Genomic DNA, 12,132 nt, shown 5'->3' with positions numbered 1-12,132 from the left:
CATACCCACACTAGCATGGCTAAAAATAGCAGGTTAAATACAGGGGTGCCATCTTCAGCAATGCAGGTCTGTACGCAGGGTCCCTGGTGTGCTTGTACAGCCTACACGGCTGCATTTACACTATTTTTTAGCTGTTCTAGCACTGATATGTCTGCCTGGGCTGCAATCACACCTCAGATTGCAGTGTACATATACCCTGAGTGTGAGGAGAGTTCCTGTTACATTGCAAATCAAATCACTTCGATTTGTACCAAACTGAACAGACTTTTAGAGCTATGGCAGTGTCACACAATTGTGGTCCCTCTGGCCATGCTCCCAACTTCCCCTCTCCCCCATGCTCTGTCATGAAGTGCTTTACTATGGAGTACTGCCCCATGGCATGCTGGGAGGGCAGAGTTCTTCTCCATGGCCTGTCTATGAACCATTCCCTTCCTTCTGCCCCACACGCAGGAACCACAGTGGTTTTGCTCACACCAGTGAGGGCAGGAATTCCTCCAATATCATGAGATTAATTAGTCATTCCCTGCTCTTCCCCACAGGGTAGCATTCAGGAGAAATGCATGAAGTGACTTATTTTTCACCTCTACTTGTTTGTCAGCACAGGCTTAATATGTATCTATTTGTGGACAAAAATATATATTTCCTCCTTTAAACAGGTTTTTGTGGGCAAGTTTGAGCTGATTGTACCAGCACACCCCTTTGCAATCACTTCTTAGTCACAGTTCACTAGTCATCTGAGACTTCTACTCTTAAACAGGTTCCAATATTAAAGAATAAAATAAACTGTTTGTTTAACTATCCGGAATGGGCGTGGAAAGCTGTAAAAGCCTGAGATATGAAGGCTGAAAATACTGCATGTGTGTAACCCAGGGTCAGTGGTGTAACTTGTTGTGGGGAATGAGTCCCACACCTGCCCCCTCCACTCCAGCTTTTTACTATCCACTGTATGTGCTTTTCAATGTGACTGCAGGTCCAACACGTTTTCACAACCACTTCTTTCCTCCCCCATCAAGTTTTAATATGTTTTTATCTAAGCCTATTGTAAGCTAAGTGCTGAGGTGTCAGTCCTGACCCTGCCCTTGTTACTAAATTCATGAGCACTCAGAACAGCCTCAATGGACAGATCTATGGCAGCTGACCTCTGAAAATATTTCGAAGGAGGTATCCAGATTCTGATTTTTACTGTAAGGGAGAGTGTCAGACACTTTACAACTATCGTAAAATCTAGAACCAGGAGTGAAGCAGTGCAGCCTCCTTTGATCCCCTCACTAAAGAATGGGGGCATAAGAATGTAACATGTATTTGTTTTTTCTTTCTAGCTACCATGTAAGCATGTTCTATTGTTGCTAAGGAAAGAAAAAAGCCCTTCAGCTTTGTCTAAAAATAAATTATTTGATCTTAGGGGATGAGTGATGGAATATCTTATTTAAACAAGTTGGAGGGGAAGTGGCTAGATACACAGAATCAAACTGAAGTTATGATTTATTAAGCTTGCTTATATGGCTGACTTTGTGTTTTTGTATTGTGATTGTTTTTGTTTGACATGAAGGGCCCAGGTGAAACAGTCATGGACACAATCTAAATAAATAGGCTGGAGCCTTTTGACTTCTTCCAAAATACAATCTATTTACTCTTTTTGAAGTGGCCTTTTATTTCTTCTCTCCATTGTTCTTCAAAATGTTGTCTGACAAACCAGCACTTGTTTGTTTTTAAATCAAACCAGTTTGGCAGCAGGGAGAAACAAACTAACTCTTCTAGTTGTAAATGCTTTTCTGCACTCATATAAAGTAAAAATGTCCAAATAAAAAAAAGCAGTTCACTCTCTAGTATCAAGTTCTGTAGTGTCACTGGTGCACTATGCTGTGTTTTACCATCAGAAAATATAGAGGACTGTGACCTTTATGAGTTACAATTTGTTGTGAGTAGACCAATGAATGGGTATGGCTGAGACATAAAATCTAGCTTGAATTGGTAGCTAAGGCATGTGGCTTACCAGCTGCAGTTATTTATATTTTCATGGTTTTACTAATCATGTCTGATTTTATAAAATATTTTATATCCATGTACAGATGAGTGGCAGAAAGTCAATGTTGCAGGAAGGGTGGGGCTGTGTTTTACCTTTGGAAATTCAAACACTTCTGAAAATGTTACAAGTGTTCTGTCTTGTACTTTGCCGACTGAAATAAGAAACTGTTTAGGTATGGTATAAAACAGGACTATGTAAACATGTCACTTGTGGTCTGATATGACTGCTTCCCACAGTGACTATAGGAACCTCTCATATGCAAACATCTTACTCCGTTGTTGTTTTCTGGGAGAGTGAAACCAAGGTAATTATCCATGTTAATGTTGATCTTGTAGAAAAGAGATGCAAGCATTTCACAGAAAGACTGGCACTATGATAAGACTTTCCTTTTCTTTCCTGGTGTGAAAGGGTGGATGTATTTTCCCCCCCAATTCTAAAATGTGGAATCTGGCATGGGGTCCTTAAGGCTATAACTGGACAGTCTTTCTTGTAAAGAGGAATGGTGATAATTACATCCCAAGGGTTCTGTACTATATTCCATGGGCTATTCAGTTCACTAGCTTCAAATTCTGGTTCTGGGACAGTGCAGAATCCAGCTTGAGAACCCAGTAGGCTAAGGGACATAATCTTATTTTTTTCTTGGGGGATATCTATGCTGAAACCCCCAAAAAGGCCATTTAGATCCCATCTACAGACCTACTTCCTGCAACAGTTGCTAGATGTGATCATCTAACCTGACAACCTGTCTAACCCAGGCCATTGGACTTCCCTTAATTATGCCTGCTTCCAGTCAAAAGGCTGTAGTTGAACAAGAGTACATAGTTTAGAAAAAGATCCAGGCTTGATTTAAAAATTTCCAGGGATAGATAATCCACCACGACCCTTTGTAAATTGATCCATTGGTTAACTACTCCCATGGATAAAAATTTGCACCTTATTTCTAGTCTGAATTTGTCTAGCTTCAACTTCCAGCCATCGGTTCTTCTTATACCTTTGTCTGCTAGGCTGAAGAGCCTTCTATTCTTCACCCATGAAAGCTCATGCTCCAATATGTCTGTTAGTCTATAAGGTGCCACAGGACTCTTTGCTGCTTTTACAGATCCAGACTAACACGGCTACCCCTCTGATACTTCTATTATCTAATTTCTGTTCCCCCTGTAGATGCTTATCGACTGCCCAAGTCACCCCTTAGCATCTTTGAAAAGTGGCCTGTGCCTCTCCCCATTCCCCCATGTGTAAGGAAGGAGCCAGGCTCCTTACCACTATATGATTTGTAAAATGTCTTAGAACTGTAACAGAAAACCAGACTAGAGGGGGTCAGGGGACTGTTCTACAGAGAAGCTCCACAATGAACCAGAAGGAGACTGACTGGCTGTCAAGGGACCATTTTTCTTGTCCTAATAGTTTCCTGTTCCATGCGGTAAAAAAGCAACTTAGTGAGTCTGTACTATTTCCTCGTGCAAATCAGCTCCTGAAAGACTCCTGTTGGACTATGGGTGTGTTAGCCTCACCTGGCAGCTTCCCCAAAAGAAGTACTGGGAAGGAGCAGCTAGTTAGCTCCCACTGAAAATCCCATGGGTGGAAACCTATGGCTCACTTCCAGAGTAAGTTAGTGATGAGGGAGAGTCCCAGGTGAAGTAAGGGTAACAGGAAACAGCAGCTGGACAGAAAATGTAAGAATGAAAGCGGACTTACTGACCACCTACAAGTGTTCTTATAAGACTTCCCTCCCACTGGCTTGGATGTTTGCTCTGAATTTGGATACTGACCATTTTTAGAGTTCAGACAAATAACCAAGTCTCCAACAGCATAAAAGTATCTTTAGCGTGTAAGGAACTAGAGTAAATGAGCAAAGAATCCTGTGGCACCTTATAGACTAACAGACGTTTTGGAGCATGAGCTTTCGTGGGGGAATACCCACTTCCTCAGATGCATGTGTGACACCCACGAAAGCTCATGCTCCAAAACGTCTGTTAGTCTATAAGGTGCCACAGGATTCTTTGCTGCTTTTACAGATCCAGAGTAAATGAGGTCTCCTTTACAATAGTGTGCACAGGTCTGGTCTTTGTAGAAAAGGATATTCGAAAACAAGGAAGCTAAACAGAATACTAGAGGAGCCCAGTTTGTCTCCACGCTTTGTATTTTAAAAACACAAACTCACTATTCTTTTGGAAGGAATCAGTAGGCTCAGTCTGCAGCTGCTGAGTTCAATAGCAGAACTGCTATTAACTTGGACAGATCTGCATTACTGCCCCACATTGGTGTGTCAGTAGAAGAAGGTTTAGAAAAAAATCATGAATTAAACGGTAATAAGTCACCAGGACCAGATGGTATTCACCCATACTGCAGAACTCCTAACTGAAGTATGTAACTTATCATTGAAACAAGCCTCTGTACCATATGACTGAAAGGTAGCTAATGTAATGCCAGTTTTTTAAAAGGGCCCCAGAGGTGATCATGGCAATTACAGGCCGGTAAGCCTAACTTCAGTACCAGGAAAATTGGTAAAAACTATAGTAAAGAACAGAATTATCAGACACATAGATGAACACAAGTTGTAGGGGAAGAGTCAACATGGCCTTTGTAATGGGAAGTCGTACCTCACCAATCTATTAGAATTCTTTGAGCGAGTCAACAAGCACGTGGACAAGGGCAATCCAGGTGATATAATGTAATTGGATTTTTGGAAAGCCTTTGACAATGTCCCTCACCAAAGGCTCTTAAGGAAATTAAGTAGCCATGAGATAACAGGGAAGGTCCTCTCATTTATCAGTAACCGGTTAATAGGCAGGAAACAAAGAGCAGGAATAAATGGTCAGTTTTCACAATGGAGAAAGGTAAACATTGGGGTCTCCCAAGTATCTGTATAGGGACCTGTGCTGTTTAACATATTCATTAATGATCTGGAAAAGGGAAGGAATAGTAAAGTGGCAAAGTTTGCAGATGACCAAAATTATTCAAGATAGTTAAGTCCAAAGCTAACTGCAAAGATTACTGGGGGATCTCACAAACCTGAGTGACTGGGCAACAAAATCCCCTAATGTCGGCCCTGGCTTTTGTATGCAGAAAAGCAATCATTGTGACACAGGGGGTGAGGGGGAGTGGAGTTTTTATTGCATATTCTGGTCTCTTTACATCTTAAAATAACCTGTTAAGGAATTTACCAGCCTACTTGCATTGTAAAAGAATTGGCCCTCTCGTTCTCCTCTTCAAGTTCTCCTGTCAGGGAGACTCTGTACCTGGCCAAGGGAGGTATGAGACTTTGACTCAATCTTGTGACCTTAAGCATACCTGCCATGCTCTAGCCACAGACATTGCAGGTTGCTCAGGGTGGGTCAGGAACTAAACATCACACAGAATCACTGACACTGGAAATGAAGACGTCTGAGAATATCAGTTCAACTGGCATTCCCCATTATTTAAGGAATATCAAACAAGTAAAAGCTTTCAGATCAGTAGAAACATTTTGAAGGCAGACACTGTATGTACTAACCACAGCACACAACATAGTCACCACTACAGTATCAATTACAGACAGTCCTATGCCAGTGGAATGCATTGATCCAAGGTTTTATACGTCTAATTAGATCAGTTTTTACAAGCCTAATTCCAAAGGAAACCAAGTAAGTTTTCTGAGGCATTACATTAAGTTCACAGAGTAAGATATAAGCTATTCATCCAGGACTGTGTGTTTAAAACACACCCATTGAACCAGGGGTTGAGAGATTAAAGTTCTTTATGGGTCTGAATTTTCACTGACTGATTTTTTTTTTTTACACAACTGATACAAAACAGAACACAAATGCAACAATGCATCAGAAGACCAATTGCATGGATTATCATCCTCAGACCCATGGTATTGGCCCTTTCAGATAATTTTTGGTCATTTCCTCTGTCAAGGTAGTGATTTTAGAAAAAACACTGAGAGATTGGTTGTGTTTGTCTGGAAGAGATTCTGACACTTTGCAAAGTCGAAAAATATTTGGGATTCAGAAATGGGTTCCAAGCCTCATTAAATAAATAACTCTTACTGGTTCCAAGACAGCAAACCTTTTCAAAGAACACTCTCCTCCCCATTTCATAATAGTAGCCTGCTTAGCTGGGGAAATAATTTGGCACACAAGCAAAGGGCTTTATGGTTGTATTCATTTCTTGAGAAATGAATACAGAAACAAACTGAAAGGAGAAAGATTTTTAACATAAAGGGTCTCTGTGACCCATTGTCTAATGACTAGTAGATTTAAACAGAATCATGAATAACTGATTTTCAGAAGAATCATAGACCAAAGGCACAACAAAGGCAATGAGGAAGCTTGGTCATTCATAGGTTTTGGCAGCTGTTGCTTAGTGCCTGCCCCCCTTTGTTAGCTTGTCAAATGACTGGCACCCCCTGGGTCCAGTTCTTAGGTCATTGTTCTATGACACATTCTTTGGGTTCAGAAGAAGGGGCATGAACCCTCAAGCTGTCTGCTAGCCTTAGCTGCTGCTAAAATATACCAAACTGTTCAGCAGGTAGTTCTCTTTTATCCCGGCTCTCACTTTCCCTCCTCCTTACATCCACGCCCACACTCTGGAGATATTGTCAAAGCCACCATCCTTAAGGACATAGAGCATGGACGGAATCCCCATCAAATTCTATCAACCATCTTTACCAAAGGATTTGTTGAGTGACCCAGGCACTTTCTCTTTCCGTAAGTGCTGTCTTTGGAGCAGAGCACTAGGGTCAGGTATCAAAGCTAGAGTTCTTAAATGGCAGTGCAGTGAATTACCACTAGGCCAGAGACTCTCTGAAGCTCTGGTATGTTATCCTGAAATATTTAATGACAAATTGGAAAGATACATTGAAACTGTGAGTGGCTTAACAAAATAAGCATATGAAAATGTCAGGCTAAAGAAAAACAGAAACATAATCTTGAACCCAAACCTGGCACCAACTACCAGTTTTCTTTGATATATCCAAAGCACATGTTGTACTTTTCTCTTGTATTCTATTGTAATTACCTTCAGCAACCTGGGAGATTATGGGATGACTAATCTATTGGTGCGATGTAAGCACTAATTATTAGCACTATATCTCACCAACTCCTGGTAATGCAGTACTTACACCAGAGGGATTCTTTAAAGAGAGAGAAGACTGCAGTTTTCTAAAGAAGCTCTGCAGACTTTGCTTACCAACATGGAACATACAAAATAATAACTTCCTTATGTAAACTGAATATTACTTTCTTCCCATTTCATATAGCAAGTTACTGAAAAGAACTGTACTGTTACAGGGACACATCGCAGCTAAACTTGATTTTAGAAAAGCACTTCAATGTTAAGTTTTTCATCTAGACTGTACTGAATGTTTCAAGTATATTCCAAATGTAGGAGATTATTTGATAATATCCCTATCACCATGGGACATATTTCCTGTTCAGATTGCTGATACCATACATGGCACTTTATACTCCTATGGATACTCTTTACTCTACTTTAATACTAATAATTTATACAATTTCAGGCAAACCAGATGACAGGAAAAGCCCTAGTGTTTCCAAATGCATGTTGAAGCAAGCTTGTCGTCTTTGTAAGAGAAAGAGGCTTTTCATGGAGAACCTAGCTAGTCTAACTGAAGTCTGATGAAAGGATCCCAGTGAGTCTAGACAATTTAACGAGATTCCAGTCAACATGTAGCTATCGGTACAGAGGGAATATCTCTTGTTGACTTTGTTCTACATGTTTTAGCTAATCAACTAATACTGTCGGGTCTCTTCTTAAACTTCAGTGAAAGAATTACTGCAAAGCTAACAAAGGTGGAATTTAAATACAAAACTGACTATTTAAATACCATCCATGGTTTGTATAAGTGTGAAGAAGAGAGATATAACGTATGTTTGAAAAGTCAGATTGTCTGATTCACCAAAGAACAATAGATTGTTTTTCTTGAGCATACCCAAGCTGTAACTTAGGTTAAGGATGTGGGAGATATTTATATCAAAGGGGATGAAGCAACTTTGAGCATGAATCGCTGAATACTACAGTGGCATTTTATAATCCTATTAAATGAGAGGGCAGTCTTCAAGCAAGAGAAATGTAATATTTTTATTCTCCTAGAAAGGCCTCAAGCTGGCTTCTGATTTGGGTGAGGAAATTGAGGAAAGTCTCTACCCAGTTTGTTTGGCATATGTGCTGCAAGTTTGTGTTTTTGCAGCTACAATTTACAAACCCCTTTAGGCCCCTTGAAAGTTTGACCTTAAACAATAATGCAGATTTTGTTATTGTTGTCAACAAAACAACTGAAAAAGATTCCTGCACAAATGAAACTTCTCTGCTAGCTATTACATCATCATCTTTTTCTTTTGCAAAAATTCAAGAAGTCTCTTTTAATTAGGATTTATTGCTCACTTAAATTATTCATTTTGGGTGCTAAATTATTAATGAAAGAGTGAAGGATTAAATAATTCAGGTCAATGCAAGAGCTGTGAGAATCTGGAGCTAAATGAGATAGCACAAAGGCCTTGGGGGAGCTTCCGCAAGTCAAGGGTGACTTGACTTGCAGAAGAAAATAAAAATGGGTTGATCTCACAGTCATTACACAGGCCACCAAGCAATGGGAATTATGGGTGCAGAAAGTTCTTTGGGATAAGGAAAGTATGTGGTTAGTGGGCTAACCTTGGTCTGTCATCCATAATCTTCTTCCATCTGTTCTACTAGTCCCAGGTAGAAAATGAAAGAAATCTACAAAGTTAAAAAGCCCACATGGGCACTGGTTTTGCCTGTACAGACTTCTCAGTTTTCCCTGAACTAGATAAATGAAAATTCTTAATTAAAATTAAAAAATACTTAAGTTGAAATAAATGTTCTGTGTGGGCTTTCCCCTTATTGCTTTAAATAAACATACAATACACCTCACCTCAATATAAAACTGTCCTCAGGAGGCAAAAAATCTTACCGTGTTATAGGTGAAACCGCGTTATATTGAATTTGCTTTGATCCACCAGAGTGTGCAGCCTCCCCCTCTCCCCAGGGCACTGCTTTACAATGTTATATCCTAATTCATGTTATATCGATCGGGTCGTGTTATATCGAGGTAGAAGTGTATTAAAATCTTCCCCTTCTTCCAAAATTGAGGCATGCTGCAGCTTGTAGGATTTTTAGTACTTTCTATTTGATTTGTCTCCAAGGTTAATGCCCCATTAACAAAGAACAAAGGAAAAGATTAACCAAACAAAAGCCATTCAAAAAATGTACTCTGCCAAGGCCTTGAAATCCTTAAGGTCCTAAAATACCTTGTATTTGCTTGTGTTTTTTAATTAATGTCAATTAGCAAAAAGAGGCAGTGCTTAAGTCACCTTCTTACTCCTCCTCCTTCCTCTGACATTCCAGCTTCAAGCAACATCATAGTGCACCTCCTGAGGCACATTTTGCATTATGGCTTTGCGGTGCAGTAAATTCTTATTTTGCTGCTATGCTAACAGCTCTTCTTATGGCTCTAAATGCAACTTGTGAAACCATTTGGAGAACATTAGTAAAGCTATTTGGTAATGTGCCAACAAAGGTGCTTTTAGTTGATTATTTAACTCACCAGTGAAAACTCTGGTTCTTTCTGTCCTGAACCATACCTATTACTTCTGCTGTCATTTTCTTACCTTAGCCAGGTGTGTTTGTAGTTTGTTCTTTGTATCAGCTGTTTCAGCAATGCGATTGGTAAAGGCCAAGTTGGTATCAGTAAATTGCTTCCACATTTCCTCAGATACATTCTCCAGTGTGTTTTCTGTTTCTTCACAGAGCTTGATGGAGTTGGCCCGTGCATTCTGAGAGTGCCTAATATTGTCATCACTGAACTTTGCCCATGTCTCAGGAACTGAAACTCTGGAGGAAAACAATTTGAACTGAGAGGAAAAGAATGAAGTCCTCAGCCAACATGAAGCTTGCATTCAATTACCACAACTGCAAAGCACAAATGAATTAAACACTTAAATCCATGAACTAACAGTTGGGGGAGGGGGATGTTCCATTATCTTACTGTTCCACATCAAAACCAGTTTGTGCAGGAGGAACAGAAAATGTTTTCAACTTTGAACAAACTTTCAGAAGACCTACTGCTTTTACAGTGTTCCTATAGCTTTCTTGGATTTTGTAGTAGATATCAGTTACAAAACAGCTGTGCTTTTTTTTTTTAAGATTCTCAAGCCAATGACAATTATCCATTGTCCGATGTACCTTAGCACCAAAGGACAAGCTTTAGAGATGAATTGTCTTGTGAAAGTATAAATGTGTATGAAAGTGGCTGACATACAAAGGAGATATACTCATTGAGTGCACCAGCAGAGATGTACAATTTGAAACAGGTCAGAATAAAGGGAAAGAAGGATGTTAAGCTAGCTCAGGCAGCAGGAGGAGGAGGAATGGAAAATTTATCCAACTTTCAGGAAATTAAGTGATTTACATTAATCTCACAGACAAATCTTCTTTTTCCAGCCAACACTTGTGAGACAGGCAACCTAAGGTCTCATTGCACTTGGCTTCATTACCCGGCTAAGTTTGTTTTTGTTTTACTTTTTAAAGAATGACCTGTTCTTACATAATTTCCTCCATATACTTAAGCACAAAATTACAATTTTTCAACATCAGGCATGTATGTCAACATTATACGCCTATCCCGCTCTTTAACAAGTGTATAGAGTGATCTGAGTTCATGCCTGGTGTATCTGAGTTGGCACTTGGCACATTTTGTCTAACACAAAGGATCTTTGTTTCCCCCACCCAACATGCCATTAAAGTATCTCAGAATAGTAACAAAGTATAGGGTCTTTTCCTCCCTTGGTAATTATTTTAGGAGGGACAGATTTGAAGACTACATTTTAGTGAAACAACTGGTTCTGTGACCTTTTGTATTTCAGTCTTTTTTGGATGCCTGTAGGAGGAGTTGTTGGGATGCATAGGTGAAGTAGGCCCTCCCCTTCCCGAGGCACCACATCTAAGAGACTTTGCTCCTGGAATAGCACTGGTTATATATACTCATATATAACTGGGGTTAACGTTAGGGAGGGAGAGGAATTATTTAAGTTTAGTACTAATGTAGACACGAGGACGAATGGGTATAAACTGGATATTAGGAAGTTTAGACTTGAAATTAGACGAAGGTTTCTGACCATTAGGGGAGTGAAGTTCTGGAATAGCCTTCCGAGGGAAGTAGTAGGGGCAAAAGACTTTCCTGGCTTTAAGACAAAGCTTGATAAGTATATGGAGGGGATGTTATGATAGGATCGTTAATTTGGGCAATTGATCTTGAATTACCACCAGACAGGTCTGCTCAATGGTCTGCGGGGAGATGTTGGATGCGATGGGTACTGAGTTGCTGCAGAGAATTCCTTCTTGGGTGCTAGCTGGTGACTCTTGCCCACATGCTCAGGGTTTAGCTGATCGCCATATTTGGGGTCGGGAAGGAATTTTCCTCCAGGGCGGATTGGCAGGTGCCCTGGAGGTTTTTCGCCTTCCCCTGCAGCGTGGGGCACGGGTCGCTTGCTGGTGGTTTCTCTGCAGCTTGAGGTCTTCAAACCATTTTTGAGGATTTCAATAACTCGGTCCTGGGATAGGGGTTGTTATAAAATTGGATGGGTGGGGTTCTGTGGCCTGCCTTGTGCAGGAGGTCAGACTAGATGATCAGATTGGTCCCTTCTGACCTATGAGTCTATGAGTTATGCAACAATAGGGTAGCCGCCAACTTCTTCTCCAGTCATGGAGTTTCTGCTGACTTATCCCCCTCTTGAACAGTGTTTCTGATCTCTTACCTCAGGTCCTTGAGTCCTTGTGCTGACTAGTGCAGCACCACCTCTGAAGCACTGCTGCAACTAGTGCAATGGATTCTAGGTCATGTTTGGATGCAGGAGCCAGGCCTTACCTGACTCAGCTTAACATATGATTCAGGGGCGTTGATGAGTTGTTGGAAAGGACAGAGAAGTGAATGGTTGTACGGTTGTCTTCCTGTAGGGCAGTGGTTCTCAAACTTTTGTACTGGTGACCCCTTTCACATAGCAAGCCTCTGAGTGCGACCCCCCACTTATAAATTAAAAACATTTTTTGTTTATTTAACACCATTATAAATGCTGGAGGCAAAGCAG

At 40.5% G+C, this 12,132-nt stretch overlaps 1 protein-coding gene across 1 annotated transcript in view; it reads right to left on the bottom strand.

Moving 5' to 3' along the window:
* The window catches only part of TEKT5 (tektin 5), a 54,489-nt gene that overhangs the window by 25,845 nt on the left and 16,512 nt on the right, over positions 1-12,132 (bottom strand). The window contains exon 5 of the mRNA XM_050966463.1: positions 9,658-9,880. Within this exon, the coding sequence (XP_050822420.1) occupies positions 9,658-9,880 (223 nt within the window). The remainder of the gene's footprint in view (positions 1-9,657; positions 9,881-12,132) is intronic.

Source organism: Gopherus flavomarginatus, chromosome 9, assembly GCF_025201925.1.
Source record: "Gopherus flavomarginatus isolate rGopFla2 chromosome 9, rGopFla2.mat.asm, whole genome shotgun sequence".
Taxonomy (NCBI): Eukaryota; Metazoa; Chordata; order Testudines; family Testudinidae; genus Gopherus; species Gopherus flavomarginatus.
Note: the sequence above shows the minus strand (reverse complement) of the source record. Positions and strands in the feature narration are given on the sequence as shown.